We start from the raw sequence: 22087 nt of genomic DNA on the forward strand, positions 1-22087 counted from the left end.
CGCTAATTTGTTGTTCACAGTCCAGTAAGGCATTTTCTCTTGGAGCACTTGAATGGAGACTCTCCCTGGGGTACGTGATAGGCTGGTGCACAAACAGCAGATAAAACACTCTGGCGCCTTCCTCTGCTTCAAAGTAAAGCGCCAGCAACACAGCTGGGTTTATGCATGTGAGAAATGCAAACTATAAAATCACTTTTCTTTGCTATATAGATGCAGAGTCCCTCTACGAGCCAGACAGGGCCTTCCTATGGAACCACACCTGTGTTTACAAAGGTAACGAGCAAAGGTTGGCTGAATGACATCGCTTCTTCTGCGACTTCAACCCCTAGCATTAGACTTTGAGTTTGACTTCTTCCTTTAGAAAACCCCTGGGGGTGGGAACACTGGTTCATTTACATTTCAAAAAATCACCATACTTCATTAGCAAGGCTATCAAACTAGTATCTTAATTGGTAAATGATCCTGAGAAACAGAACCACTCACATGAATGCATCTCATTTGTTTGCTACAAAGGCTGAAGCGGAATCTCTCACAGTAGCCTCCCTCATTATTGGTCATCCACTAGAATTAGATTTTTTTTCTGCATTTTTGTTTTGATTTGAATGCATGAGCAAGCTAAAGCCTTTCAATGAGTGCTGGTCTACAGGCGAAAAAACCCTTCACTCTCAACCCACTTCAAATATATCTAGAATCAAATCAATTATTTTAAGTAAAATAAAAGAGTCATGCCATCATCTTATTCACTAAAGGGTGTTTGATTGCCTAAGTGTTTCTCCATTTAAGCAATTACTACGTATGTCAGCCATTTTACACCATTTTCTCCTCCTCCAGGGTCTACAAAACATCAGAGCTACGAAGGGTCAATTAGTGGTATTTGAATGTCGTATTCGCACCACGCCAACCTTACAGGTTCACTGGTACAGAGAATATGACCCGATAATAGATTCTGCAGATTTCCGAATACTGCGGAAAAGTAGGTATCGCCATGCCTCTCTGATGCACAGTAATTTTATCGGGATAGCGATAAGACAGGAACAAGAACCACTATGAAAATTAGAGCATAGTACATGTTCATAGAGATAGAAGTTGGTTTAAAAGTATCATATGATCTGCAGTTGCAGACCGCTCTATAGAGCCCGTCCTTTCCTTCTCTGGGGATGTGCGCGCAGACCAGGCGTGATGGGAAGGGACTGCAAGGACATTAGGTATTAGTGAAAGCACCACTGAGCCACGAAGGCACTGTCACAATATACTGTAACTAATGATCAATTCAGCGATCTTCTGAATCACCTCAGAGGAGAGGGGAGAGGGGTTTGTACTATCAGGTTTCGGTCAAATCTGAACTTACCCTAGCGGGACGGTATTTCTCTTGATGAACACAGAGAGATGGTTGTTTTGCAACAAGGGTGACAGCTGAGGTGGTGAGTGAAGGCTGAAGGTCTTTCTTCCGTTTTGGCATTTACAAGCATTTAATTATTCTCTCTCTTATTTTGAGCAGAGGCTTGCTCATCAGCAGCTCCTGGTAAGTACATCACACATCTTTTGTTAGACATCCCATCAGTTAGTTTACCCCAAGCTTAGTTTTTTCCCCTCATCTCATCCAAGATAAAACAATAAAACTGAAAGGGTGGCCAGAAGATACGGGTTCAGCAGCAGACTAACGGCTTTCAAGTACTTGGTTTTGACATAAGCTCCTGAAGGGCCCCGGTTTATTTAGTAACACAATCAAATTATCCTGTTTACATTCAGCCAAAGAAAAACATCTTGTATTCTGAGAGACACTGGAAACTTATCAATCATACTAACCTGTGGGATTTTCGGGGTTTTTTTCCTTAAAGTCACAGGCAGAAAGATCCTTCCTTCATCTTCACCCCTTCCAAATCCCTTGACTTCCTATGCTCTTTACACCACTTCTTTCTGAAAAGCCCTATGGCCACCAAGCCCCATCACCAATTAACTGTCCCTTCGGCAAGGACCAGGTCCTACAGGCTAACATTCGGCCCTTACAGTACAACAGCGTGCCTCAATTTGTCGTTTCAGAGGAAGTCTGCACATTGGTTATTACAGAAGCTTTTCCAGAAGACTCTGGGATATTTAAATGTGTTGCTGAAAATGAATTTGGATCAGCGGCATCTAGCGCACGTCTCTCTGTCTCCCCAGGTAAGCACACAGATCTCTGAGCTGAACAACCAAGCTCAGGAGCCTCTGCTGCCACTCAGTATCCGGCAGAGTCGCAGGTATTCGTGAAACAGAAACACTTGTGTAGGCTCAGCCAAAAAGAAACGCCCCAAAAGCATAGTCCGCTTGGGTATTTCTCAGGGTTGAACGCAAGTTGCTCTGCGTTTCTGCTTCTGGCCTTGCTTCCCCCTGGGTCAGCGTAAGGGCGACAAGGTGGAGCTGCTGTTCCCTCGCACAAGGGGTCTCCCCCCCAGACCTTCGCCCCTTCGCCCCACAGCTTAGCCCAATACACTGTCAGTATCGGCACCTGTTCATCACAACGCACAACTAGCCCAGCTCGTGCTCGGAGCCAGCTGCGAACCGAACGACTGACTTGTGCACAATTCCGTTCCCAGGAGCAAAAGACCTGGAGAGCTTTGCAGGTGCTGCCCCGGTGCCGGCCACCACGAACAAATCCACTTTCCCTAGAGGCAGCCAAACTGCCACCATGGAGCGAGACGCAGCTGGCCAGCCACCCTACGGCACCCGGCAAGAGGCCCCAGGGCTAGGCCGGCGAGCAGGATCCACCGACTTCAGCCAGATGAACTCCGAGAGCGAAACCGAAGATTTTCCTGGCATTTATGAGAATTCACCTCAGGCTTCACCTCTGCGGTAAGGCAAAGGGGAAAGTCACATCCCTAGAGTGGTTTTAAACAACAGTTAGAGGATGAGCTTTCTAGCGACCCCAGCAACGCAACAGCAAAGGTCCCGTGCCCCATACCCTATCCGGGCAAACACGCACACGCAATAACCTGAGCTGTTTGCCTAGATGTCATAGGAACTTGTTACACCAGCCGAGCTACAGAACAGCACAGGCTAGAGCTGACAAAGTACAGAACTGTCTAAAGGCTCAGGTAAGTGCCTAACGGTATTGTCAGAAGTGCCTACCTGTAAGCAGCTTTAAAAGCACGGCCACGCATAGCCACCAGGAAATGCCCGACGCCACAGTCGAGCATGAGACAAAAACCACAGCATCTAGGAAATTTCAAATCACAGTTCTGTTGCCACCGATTTCCTCCATAGCCTTGCCCAAGACGCATCGCTTCATGTTTCCGTCCCCTATTCTGTCAAGCAGCTATAGAAGTTGGGATGTGGGAAGCATGGCGCGCTTAGATTGCACCTGCAAAGCACCCTGTGGAGGAAAAGCACCGACCGGGTGATCCCACCGCGTACAGCGCGAAGTGTCCCCTGGCATGGTAGGCCCTGTTCAGCAGATGGAAATTTTCCTTAAGAACAAAGTATTACCTCTCGTAATAGGACTCAACCCAATTTCTGCCCCGAATGTAACTCTCAAGCAGCTATTTACTTACTGCATTGCTATTTAGCTTGTTTAATTACACCAGAGAAACAAAACAAGTTAGAGTTTGTGTTTTCTTAGCAATTCCACCCAAGATTTTTGCAGTGTTTTTCAGGAGTTCGTTGGCACTATGTAGGTCTCAAACAGTGGCAGTTCAGGGGTCCTGGGGGTTTCAAGCCCGGCACTATAGTTCCCCAGTACTTTTTGTGACTGTAAGGCAGACGTGTGCCTCCCCTCTCAGCTGAATGCCAGCGGGACATTACAGCGATACTATTACATTGTGTGTAAATGGTTGTCCGTGACAGAAAGCGTCCCGTGTGTTATAGATTATTTTTGGATGTACTCAGCCACTTTCATTAAACCAGTTATTTTAACAATTCTGAACACCCTCCTCCAAGCTCGCCACATGAGAGGTCACGTTTCAACGTGGATTTCTCTGTGCACAGGAGACTTTTATTGAAGAGCTGACTAAAAACAGATTTTGCTTCAATAAGCTGCAAATCTGTCAAAGGAGGATGTCAGTTTTGCTCCAGGCCCTTCCATGAAATCCAGGAAGGGCCCGTGAAAGCAGCCAGGACCCGATGCAGATCCCACTGCAGAGTCAAAGCCCTGGCTGAAGTTGGCTTGCTGACTCCTAGTCATAAAGCAGACTAATACGGACCAGAGGACGCTACGGTCCTGTAAAGCTGCAGAGGGCTTGCTTGTAACCCGCAGTGAAGCTGCACACGCGCTGTCATCTTCAAATATCACAAGCCCAGCAGACAAATACCTCACTGTACTCAAGTAAACTCATGCTCAACTACTGCAGCCCCAGGCACGTAGAGATACAGCTGAATTTGCTGGGGAGTATCTAGTGCATGTCAGCATCACGTTGCTGGTAATCTTTACACATGGCTTATTTCCAACAAGGCAGGCTCTTAACTACCTGGTGACCAAAAACAAAAGTTTGTTATACAATCTCTAGCATAACTGGAACCTCTTGGAAGGCATGGAGGCAGCAGGACACATTTTCTAGCTATAGTTGTAGAATAGGACCTGTTTTTCCACCCTCTCTCCAGATTTATCAGAGGCCGCATGAGGCCTGTACTTTGGCCTTTCTACAAAGCAACGTGCAAGGAGGCTTTCTTGCAGATGAGACTTGCTGTTGACTTTATTGCTGCAGCAGTATCAGTGAGATGTGTTTGGGTGTTTATTTTTAAAGTCCCAGCTAGTTTGATATGCAGTATCTGGCATCCTACATGAAGGGATATAACCCCTAAATGAGCTATGTAATAGCTTCTAAAAATCTGGTTCATATAAAATGTTTAGTAGCGTAGAATGCTTTTGGCTGACAGCGACGCTGAACCCAATTTTGGAAGGTATTTACATGCCTCAAGGTAAAGAGGGAAAACTGGAATTTCTAGAAATATCCACCTGTAAGCATTTAAATGCCCTTAAAAAAACACAACTTTGTCACCATGTGCTTTGAATATCGTTATCGTTATCGGACTTAACATTGTAAATGCTGCTGTTAATTCAAATTAAGGAAGAGGCACGCCAGTATTTGCAAGGTCAGATCTCTGATGATTAGCTGTACAGTAACAGATTTAGTCCTGCAACTCTATTACGTAGCCTGTGCAGCTGCAACCATATTACTGAGGCAAAAAGAAATACCAGCAAAGAACACGATGCTGGAACAAAGCTTTTACTGGGAACAGCTATGAAGTCCTTGTACTCATACTTCTCCAAATTATTGCTTGGCAGCGGCCGCTCTACAAAAGCTACAAATGCAAGTCTACAAGACTGCCGCTACCAGCTACTCCTTTTTGAGCCCATTCTATCTGCAGCTTACTGTTTTCCTTCTCCAACTCTTTTAAAAAAGCAGAAAAAGCAGCCCATGCTAGACTCTATACTGATTATTAACTTTATTAAAGCAACTTAATACAAGCAAAAGGGGAAGCTTAAGGCACTAAGTATACTGCCAGGTCTTTGGGGGGCAGATTTAAGATTACTCAACAAAAAAAGAAATATTCTTTAGCTTTTTCTAGCCATTTGTTGCTATATGATTCAAGCAAAGAGGAGAACCTGATCAGATGCGCTACGTCATCATTCACAGAAAGAAGACTGAAGCGGTACAGAAGAGCTAAGCTCTAACACTTAGCAGTGCTGGCCAGAGTACTATTAAGTTACCCTAGCATAAGCTATGAGGTTTATTCCTCTACCTTTATCAGCTGAGCTTCTAACTCTTCCAATTTTTTTCCTACCTTTTGGATCTCGTGTTTTTCCTGTTCCTTGCCTTTCACACGCGGAGTCCTAATTATGTCCAGCCTTTTAAATATACAAAGCTGTCTTTAAACTGATGCCTCGCAGCCACCTCCAGTCCTGAAGGAAGCCTGCTGCGCTCTCATTGAAGTCCACGGGAAGCCCGTGAGCCGGAGCGCAGAACCTGACCTTTAGCGTGCTCACAGCCTCCTACAGCCCAAACGAGCATGCTGCCGTGACCCTCGCTTATATTTTCTAGTATGCAGCTCTCCCTGTGAATTATTACCGTGTTTTCTGCTTAAAGAACAACAAACAGCCCCTCCAGACAACTAAGGTCACACCTCCTCCCTTAATCATCACGTCCACTGCGAGGAATTTAAATAAATTAGCGCTCAGTTAAGGCCTGCTCTGTAGAATTAGTCCACAAATGGCAGGCTGATGTTTAAATGCAGGCATTAAAGGTGGATTAACTATTAAAGATCACTGTGCAGACAGACTCAGTGCGGTCAAGGGAGAGAAGAAACCTGCAGGCCCCACACGGTCGGAGCTGCTGTATGCACAGGGCTGGGGGGGGTTTAAGCAATGGTATGCATGATATGTAAGAGTTTGCAAAGTATAATTAAGACAGTTAAAACAGTATAATGCTCAATTAAGACATAATTAAGTACTGAAGGGATACAAATCACTTAATCTGCCAGCACTCTCTCTTCCCCTCCTGGTGAAAACAGTATAGCTGGATCTTTTAATGCAAGTAAATATGTATAATAATACATACAAATAATATAATGCTATCAAACAATATTTTACTGTATAGTATAAGTATAGTTGTCTGTTTGTAAGTGTTATTCTATTTATGACTCAGGTTCTTCAGACACTTACACACCTGTTTAATTTCACCACCATGAGCGATGCCTCTGATTTTGATTGTATAGGTTACTGTAATACAGTAAAGCGCAGGAGCAGGGCAGATCGACCCAGGTAGTGATGGAGATGGCCGTGGGATGAGGCCCTGAGTGTGCTGCTGATTAATTATTTAAATGAGACTTGTATCTAACTTTCAGGTATCTATTGCCTTTAAGCAAACAGCCTTGAAAGCAGTTCCAAGTTTTCTCGCTACGGATGCAGTTAGCTACAGCCAGTTAGAGTGAATGAAGAAAGAAGAAATTTCCCCGAGATGCTTAACAGAGGATTTAGACAGATGGACACATTTGGGCACATGAAATGGTCCTTCAGTGCCATTCCCTGATAGAGAGGTGACCAGGGATGGGGGTGGTGAGGACCACACCAAGTGCTCAGGGGTTTAACTCCAGGGCAAGGGCTTTCCAGGAGAGATGCCACCTCAGAGGCTGCCACCCGCCCCGTCCCGGGGGTTGGCGGTCGCCACTAACTTCAGCGGCACCGGTCCCTTGCTGTGCACGTCGGTGCTGGGACACCACCACAGCTGGGAAGGCAGCAGCACCCTACCAGTAGGGGCTGGCCAGGTTTCCCTGCCCTTCGAGAGCTCTGGCCCCAAACCCAAAGCGGGGGGAACTAGCTCAGGGCACAGCAACAGGCCAAAACCGCAGGATTTCAGAAACAAAGCTTCAGCTGCAGACTGTGCTTGAAACAGGCCCAAATAAACCACACTGGTGAGCTATAAACCCCCTGTGCTGAGGCCAGGAGCACCAGAAACGCCTGCAAAGGCACTGAAACCCTTCTGTGGCTGGGATGGAGAGGCAGTCTGTTGCCACGGCCAGCAAGCAGGCCAGGGCACAGCTCCAGGCACCTATCCTGGCCTTGCACCCTACCAGGAAGGTCCTGCTCCAAAACCCAGGGTAACCTGGTGGGGCTCAGCTCCTCCTCAGGCCTCACAGCTGAGAGGCTGCTGGGGAGCAGGATTGATGCTGCTTGCACTGCATGATCTGCTGACCACAGGCACCTGCAAAAAAAAAAAAAAAAAAAAAAAAAAAAAAAAAAAGAGGCTCTGGCCTTTAAATGAACTGGTGGTGGGAGGGCTGGGTGGTGGAGACTCTTATTCTGACACTGGTGTAGGTAGGAGGACAGGCAGGTCCAGCGGGTGTCATTAGCTGGCAGCACATTAAAGCCTCTGGTCTTAAAATGCTATGCAGAGGACTACTATGACAGTTGGTGTCACTGAATGACGGTCCCTTCTCAAAATACTGGTTAAAGCCCAGGTGGCAACTTCTACGCTGTAGGTAAGGTGTAGGTTTTTTTCTTCATGTTACCTTTTATTTCATATCTGATTAGCAAGCTAGTATTGCAGTGCACTGGGTAACGTGGCATCTTTGAAAGTGTATGTTTTAAGGTACTGCGTTGTAAGTGTAGTGCAGGAGGCAAAGAAGGAAAAAATCAGTGATTTTTAAAAAGTTAAATGTTTCTACTATTGCATGTGCTTTTCCAGCTTGTAAAGTCAGCAGTCTGTTTGGATTTTGTTTTTTTCCTCTAAATCAAGGTGGGATGATTTGAGGGAAACGTAAGCGATTCCTCGCTGTGACAAGTGAATCCTCACAATGCAGGGCAGAGGGTTTATCTAGAAAACAAAGTAAGGGGCAGCTTTTGTTCATAGCCTGTAGATAAAATAAAGGAATCTGTATACAGGCAGGGATATTAAAAAAAGCGTAAAAACAAGATTGAAGCAGTTTTCTGCACCAATGAATGAGAAATAGCTTGGATGCGCTCCAAAAATTTGAGCTGGCTTCAAATTTCAATACATGACAAGGGGAAAGTTAGGGAGTTTTACTAGAAGACTTCCGTTTACTTAATTTTTAGCTAATACTGATAAGTAGGAAATGAAGGCTCTGAATCTTTAAAACAGGAGGAGTGATGCCTTCAGCTGATCCCCAAGGGAATTTATGACCTCATGGAACCCTCCTTTGGGCTCTCCGATGGAAGGAATACAATATACTGGGTTTATATATAGCAGCAAAACAGCTGATCTCAGTGGGACAAGATTACAATTTTTTCCAGCACATGTAACTGTGTAGATTTATATTCTCATTTACATTAGTAGCTTTTCACTTATCTTGGTGAGGGGCTATTTATTTATCCTGGAGCTGAAGTTGTTTGTCATTTTTTAACAAACTTAGTCAGATCCCTTTAATTAAACTTTCCTCTTTTGTAAACTGATGGGAGGCCCAGTTTAGATATCACTGACCTGCAAAATACATGCAGCACCTCTAAGCAGCTCTGCTCACGCTATTTCATCCTATGACTGCATCATTCTGGCAGTTACTAGCCATAATAACCAATCTCACAAATCGCTTCAAACAGAGAAGCATGGTCCTTGGCATTCCAACTCCTAATCTCATTTGGATATAAAAAGCTCTGAATCCAAAAACTATTACAGAAGAAATTGGTTTCAAATATTTAGTTTTAGGCTTAAAAGAAAGTGGAACCTGCTTCATGCTTCCCTACAGTGTAGTGGATTTCCTGGCAAAAATAGTGAATTCTGCACATAATAGTACATTTAGTATTTTGACAGGGGTACAAAACTGCAGGCCCCAAAGATCTTTAATTAAAATGATATGTGGCAAATTACCTTGCTTCGCTCTACTATCTAAGGTTGTCTGTAGACTTGGGCAGGTGACGGGTTGTCACAGTAAACCAATTGCTATTTCTTTTAGCATTTACTAGGTTCTTCCAGTGGTGAACACTGCAGCCGGGTGACTTATTACTGTAATCAGAAATGTTCATCTAGTTCTGGAATAGTTCTAATCAACCCCGAAACTCTCTATTTTAAGCTTAAGGTTTAATTGTCCATTGCCTGAACTTCATGCTCTTTGGACTGATAATGACTGCTCACAAAACAGCATTTTTGCAATTCAAATTGTGCCATACAATTTATTTTATCTGTATTGTCTTCCTTAAGGGAAAATCCACACCAAGACAGCCTCTATTCTGCAAGGCAAGGGTTCCGCTCTATCCAGGAGCCCAGCCAGGAAAGCTTTTGTGGCCTGCCATCTAATTTTTACCAGCCACCTACCCAAAGCCAATTGTCACCAACAAAAACCCAGGACAGTTGTGAAACTTCTCCTATGAGTGTCCATAATTTCCCATCCGTTTCCTCTATGTACCAACCAACCCTGTTTAACTACGAACGTCCAAAACACTTTATCCAGGCTAAGAGTGTGTGTCAAGGGCAACAGCAGCCTCCAGGACCCGCAGCCTCTACAGAGTCAAGTAGACAAATCAAACAGTCCTCCATCCTAATACAGCCTCGTAACCCTAGCGGGCAGAAACTTTCTTCCTCCTCATCGCTGAGCTCTTCAATCACGCTCTCCTCGCCTTCCTGTAGCGCCCCTAAGGAATCCACATATCCCGTCACACCTGCGTCTGCGCAGTCTCCTGCTAGCTCATCATCTGGGCACCGGCTTATATCCATGCCTAACCAACCCCCCGCAGCATTCCTGTGCTCAGTGCTACCCTCACAGCCTGATTATAACAGCCAAGCTCCTTCTCCTGCGGATCCTCAGTAAGTACCTACAGGCTTCTAACTCCCGCTTGCTTTGAACTAGATTTGCCTGACCTGGCCTCTGCCGTGCACTGACCAACCCAAATCCAAACATCCAGGGGAACATTGGTTTTGATGAAGCTAACGCAACAACTCTGTTCAACTTCTGATGTTCAAGGCAGGACTTTGCATGAGCAAAGTGAATGAGGTTAGGAGGCTGAACGCTCGCTCTTGGTGTCTGTGTTGGATAGAGGGCTATAAACCAGGAATTAAACTACACAGCAGCGATGTAACTGGCTGCTGTGTGTCTGTTGTTCGGGTTGCTTTGAACAGTTCAGTTTGATTGGGCGGACCCTGCTTGTGTAAAGGGTATCCAGGGCAGAAGATGGGCATTCATCTCAAATGAATTTCTGTCAACAAACATGGCTTATATTGGGGGGGGGGGGGGGGAGAAGTATTTCCCACATATAAGCACAGTTAAGATTCCTAGCAAGTCTCAGCAGTATTTCCAGGCTCCACATCATGATAGGCCTCTAAACTTATCTACAATACAGTTTTCATTAATCATACATGCTAACAAAAAGGCAATTACTTGAAATTTTTCCCCTTCAGACCAAAGATCAAATTCTTTCCTGGATATGTATTATATCATTTTGCGTTTGGGCTGCAATCCAAATATCTCTCAAGGTCAGTGAGATCTCAAAGGGAGCTGGGTCTTGCCTTCTCACCACCTTCTGTTCCTGCTAATATTAGCTGGAGGTCCTGGGGAAAGTCAATGCAGGTAACACTCAACTGGAGATATTAGGAAGGTGCTGGGGGTAGGAGGGGTTCATGCTGACTTGGATATAAACTTTGGTTTAAATGTCAGTTTGTATTCAGGAAATCTGACTGTTTCTAGCTTTTGCTTTTTTTTTTTTTTTTTTTAAAGCCACAGCACTGTGGTGATACCAAGTGGGTTAGCTGTGACACTGAGTAGTGTTTCTTAAAAGTACTGCTGATGCAGCAAGACAGTATATGTGGGTTAGGCACGCATCTGGAATAACTACTGAGTTTTGTGTGTGTAGTGTAGGGCTGTTTGTTTTCACAGCAAAGAGCTTTGATGCCTCACTATGCCTTTCGCCTAAGTCTCTCTGAATAACTAAAGGCAACATCGTGCGAGTCAAGGATTTTCCTAATCATTTTACAAATGGGCAAACAGGAACGTGAGACTTAACCTGTTGGCCTTGAGCAAGTTATAAATCCAACCAGTGCTGGGGATACATACCAGCATTATAGCTCTTCTGCCCTATTCTAGTCAGCAGAACAAACTCCCAAGCTACAGAAGGAAGAGGATTTGGAACAGAAATAACTGCCTGATACAATCACAGCCTACAAGGCCTGACTGCATTTAAAAAAATCGGGTTAGATATTGTCAGCAAAGAGCTGTGACCTCTGGTAGACCTTCACAAGTCATTTTGAAGGATGCTCCTCTTTCCCTAACGCCTTTCAGAATCAAGTATACCACCTAACTTACTACCACAGCCAAGATTTCACTGTGTCCCTTGATTATGGATTACATGGGCTCCTAGAGACCCAGCCTAGCTTGGGTAAGCGTGGCTAGTTAACATCTGAACAGAAATGCTGCATCAACTAACTTTTTGGTGCACAGAAGAAGAAAACAACTATAAGCTCTTTATTCACACTAATCAACTCATTTGTGAACCTCCTGTGGAGGTGCCGCACCCGAGGCATTTTTAACAACTGAAATATAGAGAAATGCAGTTTTTGAGGGAGAAGTTGCTCCTTGACAAACTCGCAAGGCTCAATGGAGTTAGTGGCTCCTTCAAAACACTGCTAGCCCTACTGCATGCATCAGACCCAGGACAGGGGCCACACCAAGATTTAGGGATGCTGCCCACAGCAGGCTATTGTGACAGTGTTGTCACAATAGGGACACTCAATGACTTGGTTAGACCATGATGCTTCCCCCTGAGGATTTTGACCCCTGATTGTAACATCTACCTCATGTATCTCCCCAGTGCCTTACAGGTTCATTTGAGCCACGGTGTCTAGGTGGCAGGTTCACGTTTTCGCGTGTATTCTATGAAGCTGTAGTAAATAGCCAAGAAAGCCTACAAAAATGCCTTTCTCTTCTTGTCTGAGTAGGTACTCAAAACCGATGTATAACAAACAAGCTAGTATCAAGTCTATGCAGAAGACATCAGACCACGAGATTAGAGGAACAAAAGAGGCCCTCATTCAGGACTTGGAAAGGAAACTTCGATGCAAAGACAACCTTCTGCAGAACGGCAACCAGGTAAGGAAAACTTGCTGATTAAAGGACTGGTTTGCTCTGACTCTTGTTAGTGCACACAGGGATTTGCTAGAGGCTAGCTCTAGTGCCCCAGAGGCTGGAGCCTTCCAACTGAGCAGGAAGCAAAAGAAAGTCCAGGAACAAGTGGATGGCAGACCACTTCCCAAACACCCTTACTTAGTACCTAGACAGGGCCCAGTGAGGGTTCTTTGAACCATTTATGACTACATAATTTTTTGTGTGAGGGGGCAGAATTTTTTCCATTAGAAATTGTAAAAAGTCTTCCAGCAGCCATTTTTTGGTCTAGGCTCAGGGCTAGTGTGAAAGGTGTGGTTTCTGAAAGATTTAAATTCAACTGCTTCAGCGCCCAGCATCCTTATTCATAGTTATTTTTGCTATTAGAATGCAAATGCCTGTGCTGCTGAGGTAGGTTTTGGGCCCAGCTCAACCATGAGAGAGGCTCCTTCCCAGTAAAGGAGCAGCGTATTGTTAGGGCATGATGAAAGCTGGCCTGAATGCGTGGCAGGAGAGACAGTAGCTGTAAATCTATCTGTAGGCAGCTACTGCGGCAGCTGACTGTCTGCAGCAGCTGACTGTCTGCAGCTCTTACTGACTTCAGTAAGAGCAGCACTGACTCCTGAAAGCCATCTGATGCAGCAGGATGGCTGAGCTGCTACTGTCTTTCCCTCTCATCCTGCCCTCTTGGCCAGCACACACTGTTCAGGCTGTTCTTGAAACTGTGCAGTCAAATTAATAAGGCCAGGGTCTGGATTAAGGAATCTGTATATCCAGAGAAAGGTAAGTATTTAGAAAGGTGGCACAAACTTGCACTTTCTGCTGCACATCTTGCTGAATGTCACATCCATAGACAACTTAAAAACCCAATAGGACTGCTTCAGGGTTCTCCAGGCATGCTGTCACCCTGATTCCCAGTGCTAGGGTTTCATAAACCACTCCCTGAATACTTACAAACTGGGAGAAGCACCAATGTTTGGAGACCTGTTGCAGCAAGCATCACATGTGGTAAAGCTCTTTGATTTCTCTTTATAGAAACAAAAACAAATCAAGGAAAACACCTGAGCTTTTATCTTAAAGGCTATCTCCTATAAGAAGGTCTCATTCTCAGCTAGAGCAAGCAGCTCTCTAACGCAGGAACCGTCCTGCTGGTTGGAGGCAGACTGTTAAAAGCCCAGTATTTACAGGTTCAGCACTCTTTCCGCTGAAGTAGAAAGGACTTTTGCAATTACCTTCAGTAGGAACAGGCTTGTGTCATACATATGACACAATTTAAATATTGAAGAAAAACAAAATACTAGGTCAGCTCTGAGTTAGCGTGTCCCTAACTGGAATGTCCTAGCTGCTTTAATAAAGCTTGCCACCGCAAGCCAGCTTTTCTTCTCATAGGAAGCCAGGCTAAAAATAAGGCTTATGCACTCACTGTTCTGTGTCCCCTTCCCCTGTCCTCCAACAACGTCTGAACCTATTGGCCAGTCTCAGCCACACTCGATACAACAGTCATGATCTCAGGGATATTAAGTTCCCACAGGTTTTGCAAAAAAGTCTCTTGCTCTCTTCTAAAGAAAAGTCCCACAAGACTCCACAGGCCTTTTTCTACAAAGGAGCAACGGCATATATGCCCCAGACACAGGAGAAATTCAGCTGCAGCTTGTCCTCACTTCACAAATTCCAAACCCAAGAGAAACTTGTGGGAAGCAAAGTTTCCGGCGTGCTGGTGCTCACAGGACTAATGTGCTCAGTCTCTTCTAAAGTAACAAAACTAATAGAGCTTGAATTTAACGCTCTTCATATTTATCCCTGTGTGCTGCATCCATACAGTAAGAACCTGATCGTTACATGACTGAACGCATTCTTGCCTCCTCTCAAGGCAGCACACAGCATTTAATATGGCAGCTGTAGGTCTGGCATAAACTTTGCTTGTGCTTTCAGAGGTATGGGCTGCCCTTCCTCATTACCCCGGCGCACACCATGCACTCCCACCTGGCTGTGTCTGCCTCTGGTGTGGCTCGTGGCTCTTGCCGGGAGAAGAGGCCATCATTAGCACCCATCAAGCCTTTAGTTCCTGAAGTAAATCCACAGCTGAATGACTTGGAAAGTTTTCCCAGTGCTAACAGAAAGGTACTCTGGGACTTACTCTGGCTTCTGCGATGATGCCATCAGTTACCCATAAATAATCCCAGTGCAGAAAGAGGAGGCGTGGAAGGCCACAGATGGTATTAGAAAGGCTTTGATGAACAGGCAGTTTAATCTTTGTGCGTTGCAGTGGTGTATATATTGAGGCTGACTCCAGTAGGCATCACGGACAGCAAACCCTCTGGATCAGATGTTGTGTTTCTATTCAGCCACTGCTTTCAATGACAACGCCCTGAACCTGGGGCATATTAATGTGCTCACGAGATGAACTGAAATAGTAAATGGACTTCTAACTAGACTTCCTCTCCGTTCCGCTTTAAGCGATTAACTTATGAAGAAAGAATGGCTCGCAGGCTGCTCGGACCAGAAAATGCTGCATCTGTGTTGGAAGCACAGAGTGAAGAAAGCACGCAGAACGCACAGGTAAACGGGAACCTGTCCCTAGAACAGTGATTTCCCAGCGATTGCGTTGCAAGCAGCTGATACTGCAGTGGGGAGGCGAGATGGGGTTTCCTTGGTGCCAGTGCAGACTCAGAGGAAAGGGAAGGGGACAGCTTTCACTAGCAGAGCTCTGTATAGCTGGATTTTGAGGGTGTTCTAGGGGGGGAGTTTGCGCACTCAGTAAGTAGTAGCAGTACTTGCATCCTCTTACTGGGCTGTGATCTGTAAGAATGACCTCTCCAGGCAGGAATTACAACAGCTGCTACACAGCACACTATACCCTGCCTGCAGCAGGCAGAGAGGAGCACAGCAAGGGACACAGGTACACGCTCTCCAGCAGCCTGAGCTCACGCTTGGCCAGGGCAACGGGATTTACACCTGTCACTGTTTGGAATAAGTGACTGACCATAAGAGGTCAGGACCTTGGAGTGGGTTTGGTTGGGTTTTATCCTTTCAAGGAGGCTGCAATCATTAAGGGAAGACAAAGCAGTTATTTTAGTGACCCACATGCTGATAGCCACGGATATATTACTACTGGCATGTTGAAAAACATTTTAATTGGGGACTTGCATCCTTCATTGGTTATTCAGAACAGGCTAGTTAAAAGCTTTCTTTGGCACATCAAAGTTAATGGAAACACGTCTGTGATGCGGCACTGGATACCTGTGTTACCAAAGAAAGCATCCCGCCTGCTGCATGCAGGTAGAGGGAACCAGCAGGCTGTCATACACCTTTCAAAATGCAGTTAGCAAAGCTCTCCTCAGTGCAAGAGACACTTAAGATCACAGCAAGGGAGGAACACACAGTTTGAGTTGTAATGAAACTGTTTCTTCCCATCAATGATGGCCTGATGTCAACAACAGGCAAGCAGGGAACACTATGGATGTCACAGAGCAAGGGAGACCTCATCTTCCACAGAGAGCAAGGAACTGTTCAGCCAAAACGGGATGATTAACGCCTTTTCAGGGATGTGCAATGCTCCATAAAGAGTGGAAGGAGAGATTGGCTTACGTTTGGGAGAGCTTGTTTGCATTGTACAGTCTTATTCTTAAATGTTGCTATCAGTGACTCATTCAGCCTCCTGATTCCTCAATAACTTACTGTACAGTCAGTCTTCATAACAGAGCACTAGAATTATCATCAGCAACTTCATCTCTACAGTATCACTTCACAAGACAAAGAGCAATTACACAATACTTGTCTTAACGAGCAGATGAAAGCAACTGCCTTTGAAACTCTGCTTTGAACTTAGTCCAGCAAAACCTTTATTGTGTCACTTCTGCTGAATTTGAAGATTGCCTCTATGCTTGAAGTTCAAACCCAGGCTTAAGTGTTCCACAGGACTGGGCTACAGAGCACAGAACCAAGTATCATAACGGCTTAATGCAAATACCCTAGAAATTTCCATGCAGCATTTACTCTATCTGATTCCACTGCTAAAATGAGTCCCTGGTAATAAACTCTACTTGTATTCTCCAAACATCTAAATTCCTAGCAGGAATCAATCCGGGGTACTTTAAAAGATCCTCTCATGTGATTGTGGAGTTGTGAGTAAGCTTAGCTGGGGGCTATGATCTAGCAGGAAAAATATTTTCCAGCTCAACATGTGTTCATTGCTCCTGGTACCATATTTAAGCAGGCACAATACAGTGTTCTTGCCAGCGATTCCACTTCTATTCCTGCAGTAGGGAAGGACACTCCGTACTCAGCTCTCATTTTAGATACTGCCAGTATTCCCCTCTAACAAAGGTTACCGGCTTGCCAAAAGCCTTGTGTGCCAAAGGCAATTACTGCACCTATCACCTGCGCAGAGTGATGAGAAGTTGTCCCATACTATTAATAGTACTTGTTACTGGCATGGCCAAAAATCTAGGGTGAAGACCAAGTATATTAGCTCCCGATGCAAATGTCTTTACACCTTGTCCCAATGACTTCTGAAGCATTCAGTTTGCTTTTAAGCAGTAGTCAGTTTACTATCCTAGAATGGTTTTCTGTTCAGTTCTCGAAAGATAAATTAACTTACACTCTTTTTCTTTCCAAGCACCAGAATACAGAAAACATCAGGTTGCAGGTTCCTACAACACACGTAAGGTAATGCATAAACTTGCGCTGAGCTACTCCTTAATACCTTATTTCAAATATTTCTAGCAAATGTTATTCTGCTTTTTATTCATTTTTTTCTAAAATGAATTACTAACTTCTTTTCAACTAAAACGTTACCGTTTGTAGGTGGTTCAACTGTGATCTTAATCCAGTCAATTCTAAGCATAAGGTTAAAGGTGTAAAGACTCCATATACCCAGGGCAAATATGCTTCATACTCTAGATGCTAGCACATCTCTACTCAAACCAAGTTCCAACAATGTACAGAGTAACTACAGACCTTAGACCATGATGAAACACAGCTTATGTTATTCTTACAAATTCTTTGGGATATTAGGCCAAAGATCACTCTTCATATGTGATGCTCCTATATTGAATCAAACAACTTGAGCGAGACAAATGGTTGATCAAAATTCATGCCTAACCTAAGAGCTGAAAAACAAAACAGAACTGTACTGGATGCTTAGGACTGCTGCGGTATTCTGGCTGCAATCAGTATGATTTGTGCTGTGGTAACTTTTGCACAACTAATGCACCTGGTATTGTGTGCTTTTTTTAGGAGCAGACCGTCCTCAAGAGGAGACGAACGTGGACACGACTCAATCCAGGAAAAATTTTTTCAACCACGTTTTACACAAGTGCCTGAAGACGTAATTATTGAGGAGGGGCGCTTCTGCAGGCTCGACTTTAAAGTAATGCCAGCCTTTTAGTTCAGCCCCACTAACTCTGGGGTGTGTGCAGCATCCAGGTCTCTGTGCTGCAGTGTATATGGATTTTAATAAACCAGAGCACTAACAGCCTAACAGTAGATAGTGCCCGGTCTCTCTAGGCCATGTGAACCAGGTAATAGAGAAAGGGGTTAATTTCTCAATATCTTCCTTTGGAAAATGTAAGTGGGATTAGATGCATACGAGTACGGTTAAAGCTAAGTCGTGGTAAATATGTACCACCACAGAAGACTCCAGAGTCGTCTTTAGGAAGAATGAATATCAAGGCCCTGCTTCAGCAAAGCATTTAGGCAGGTGACTTAGTGCTTTGCACTGAGGCTCCCATGGACTTTGATGGAATGGAGCCGTGTGTCCGTGAGGACTGCCTGCCTTTAATCAGTCCTGGGGGCTGTAAGTGTGTTCTTGCTGTGGCAGATAACCTTGCAAGGCAATGCACTAGTTGCAAGCAAACAAAACACCTGAATGGCCTGAAAACTGCATGACAACTGTACCAACTTTAGGGTGAGACAGAACCTAGGTCTTGCACACATGCAACTTTATTGCAAGGAATATTTCCTAATAGTGACTGTGGTTTGCTTTTTCCTAGTCCCACCCAAGGTGACTTCCAAGCCCTTTCCTCACACAGATGCTTGCCCGCCTTTGGCATGACCTTCAGCCATTTTGCTGCAAATTGTTTAACTTCTGAATGTTTTGGCAATATGGAGGATGTCTGCAGCATACAGCTTATTTACACATATTATCCAAACAAAATGGACAGTGATGTTTTCACTGCTGACAGTGTTAGTCCTGTGAGATTAAATCAAAACTAGCCAGCAGGATGGGAATGCCAAGGGTTTGCAGGAACAGCATCCACTGTCTTGTAGCTAAAGCTCACCTCTCTGGCTTGTCTAGAGGACTCCATGAGCCTTCCTCTCTGCTCAGCACCACCTTAATAGTCAAAACCAGACAAGACTGTAAATTTCCGCTGTAGGGGCATGATTCCATCATCTAATGGCATCAAACTCCCTATAGCATTGAAGAGCTTACGTTAAAGCGGTTTAACTCTTCACTTCTTTCCTCTCCTTTACAGGTTAGTGGGCTGCCAACTCCAGATGTGATGTGGTATCTGAACGGAAGGATGGTTCATCAAGATCAGTTCCATAAAATGATAGTGTCGGAAAAAGGATTCCACTCATTTATTTTTGAAGCAGTCAAATCATCTGATGCAGGGACATATGAATGTGTGGCTGTCAACCGCGCAGGGGAAGCTTCTTTCGCAGTAAAAGTGGAAGTAATTGGTAAGACACAGAGCACTAATAATTACCCAGCAAGCCGTGGAACGTGTCTGTAGTCTAATGCCTTTCTCTGTGTTTGGGACATTAAAACAACTGGGAAGCAGAGGTGGATCTCCACCTATTCAGGCTCAAATTATAACAAATGCTTTACCTTTTCCAAGCCTATTCTAGTACATATATTTAGGTCTCAATATTTCTTCAAAACACTTGTCTTGGGATATCTAGGCGTCCTGTCCAGAATTAGGGGGTCACTCAAATTTAATATTGATGGAATATGTTGATCCACTCTCTTCCTAAAGGGGACTGTGTGCCTGTTATATCCTGGTGCTCATGGGAACTGCCTATAGGCTATGGAATTACTCTGAGACATGTGTCCTCCTAAATGTACACTTCTAAAAAGCTTAAAAACAAAGCTTGCTATTGACATTCAATACTACTTATAATTCTTTCTCATCTTTCCTCTTTAGCAAAAGAGCATCATACTCCTCCAACTTTCATCTTCAAACCACAAAGCAAAAAAGTTTTTGAAGGAGATACAGCCAGACTTGAATGCCAGATCTCTGCCATACCAACACCCCGGATTTACTGGAAAAGAAACAATGAAATGGTACAATATAATACAGACCGAATAAGGTATCCTACTAATAAGTTGGCCGTTGGTGTGTTAGAAAACAATAACCAGTGTGTGTTAAGTCAAATTTGAATGAGCTGGTTTCTAAAAGCAGCAGCCCCTGGCTAGGTATGCCCCTCGTTTACTACACATGACAAACAGGCCCCTGTGTTGGACAGACGCAATGCTCAGAGTCTCGTTTGAGAGCACAGAAAGAAAAACTCTGTGACCAGATGCCACTCTGAAGGCTAGCGGCAACCACAGTGCCCATGGGTAAGCAAGGCTGTAGGACTGAAACGTGCAACATATTCATCGTGCTCTGAGGCAGCAGGCGCTACAGGAGGGCTTTGATGCCACTGGAACGCTACCACAATGTGAACTAGTGGTAATCTCACAACACGGCAATGCAGTGTTTATATCTAAAGGATTTGCAGTGCCCTGCAAAAATTGTTCTAGAGCTTTCTCAACTCCTCAGCACGTAGGCTGCCTCTCTGACTTCGCTGTCTTTGTCTTCTCTCCTTCCTTCTCCAAGTACTTATACGTAAACCCTTTTAATTTTCCAGCTTGTTGCATGACAATACTGGAAGGATTTGCCTCCTGATTCATAATGCAGACAAGAAAGATGCTGGTTGGTATACAGTATCTGCTGTTAATGGAGCAGGTGTGGCCACATGCCATGCCAGACTGGAGGTTGCAAGTAAGTACCACATCACAATACCTCAGACTGCAACTTAAGCAGCCACTTGCCTTTGTATTCGGAACAGACCCTGAAGATTAACTTCATGAGGTTAAACTCCTGGGTAGATTTCTTTCCCGAGATACTGATGTAGACAAAAAGTAACTAGTCCAGGAAGATACTGCATTTGTTCTGTGCCAAGATAATGTGTGGTGTCCTTTGTACATTGTCTATCTGCATCTGCTGTCTGCGCTATTTAAAGTCTGCAGTTTGCTTGATACCAAGAAGTAGGATGAATGTGGTCCTTCCCATCAGTCTCCAGTTAGTGGGATACGGGGCTTACCTGTTAAATTTGTCCAAGGGGTTTGCTGTTTTACATAGCAACCCATTTGCTTTTTATCTGCTATGTCGAGGGAGCCTAGGAAAACACTGAAAGACACTTTTTTCCCCCCTCTCTCTTGCAGCACACGCAAAAAAACCAGTTCCAGCCCCTAAGCAATTGCGGGTTCGACCAACTTTCAGCAAGTATTTGGCACTCAATGGTAGAGGACTGGATGTGAAACAAGCTTTCTCACCAGAAGGAGAGTTTCAGCGTTTGGCTGAGCAGTCTGGACTGTATGAAAGTGATGAACTTTAACTGGAAATGAAGGGGAAAACTCACTTGCACCTACGAGAGAGACTTACAATATAGATGCAGTTAGAGCAATCACCATTTAACTAGCAAAATACCTATCCATATATTTTTACTTTGACTCTTGCACATTCTGCTGTTCCAATTTTACCATGTTAGATTTTATTTATATGGGGTGGTGAATGTAACCATTTACTGAGTATTGTATTTTAACCGTAAAGCCCAAGAAAGCAGGGCAGTTAGTTTTTATAGGTGGTTTTAGTTACACCTGTACTTGGTTACATGCTAAAGTAGATTGGTTTGTACTGCTTCTCTAATATCACTCTTGATAATATCAGAACTCTGTACTGCCTGAATACTAAAACCAAATAGATTAGAGTGTTTTTATGAGAATTTGTCAAAGACAAATAAAATTTTAAATATCCAGTATAGGCTGCGACTCTTCCTTATTCGGGTAAAACCAGCTACTGATTCCAGCATCCACGGGCAGCTGGCAAAGCTGGATTCGGACCCGGCTAAGTCTGCCCTTGTTCCCCCCACTTTTCTGCTGTCCTCGTTTCTTGTCCTCTGAATACCGATAGCTAAAGCAGCATAACCTGGATGCTGACACTCCCTTAAAACTAAAATATTTCAGTGAGGCATCATGGGTATTTCGTCCCTTGATGCACTCTCACATATGACCCAAGGCTGCACTGTTTAATACATGAAGTGTGAAGGCTGCCACGTTTTCCCTTTTTGCTCCTTTAATCAAGGAGTGGCAGGGACTTAGCCAACCTGACCGTTGGCTCTCAGCAAGCTTGCTATCTATCTGAATTATTCAAGTGGTTTGTACGCTGCTATTTGCAACCATGTTGCTCAAAGACACCCCAAACCCGATTTTTGCCAAACTCCAGCCCCCTAATGTAGCTCTGCTCTTTGCAGCTTACTTGTTTTAACCTGCAGGTGCTAAAGGAAAACTTGCAAAGCTGGAGGCAGC

General features: G+C 44.5%; 1 protein-coding gene across 1 annotated transcript; it reads left to right on the top strand.

Annotated features, from left to right (window-relative positions):
- Nucleotides 1-210: 210 nt before the first annotated feature.
- Nucleotides 211-21462, top strand: MYOT (myotilin). Its single transcript, XM_009670182.2, has 14 exons — nucleotides 211-273; nucleotides 832-973; nucleotides 1499-1522; nucleotides 2041-2160; nucleotides 2574-2829; nucleotides 9624-10226; nucleotides 12351-12501; nucleotides 14971-15072; nucleotides 17132-17181; nucleotides 17752-17884; nucleotides 18990-19197; nucleotides 19662-19827; nucleotides 20368-20501; nucleotides 20945-21462. Exons 1-14 carry the CDS (start codon nucleotides 211-213, stop codon nucleotides 21115-21117), a joined length of 2325 nt encoding a protein of 774 aa, XP_009668477.2. The 3' UTR covers nucleotides 21118-21462.
- Nucleotides 21463-22087: the final 625 nt, after the last annotated feature.

The sequence above is a fragment of the Struthio camelus genome, chromosome 13 (assembly GCF_040807025.1).
Source record: "Struthio camelus isolate bStrCam1 chromosome 13, bStrCam1.hap1, whole genome shotgun sequence".
NCBI classification, from domain to species: Eukaryota; Metazoa; Chordata; class Aves; order Struthioniformes; family Struthionidae; genus Struthio; species Struthio camelus.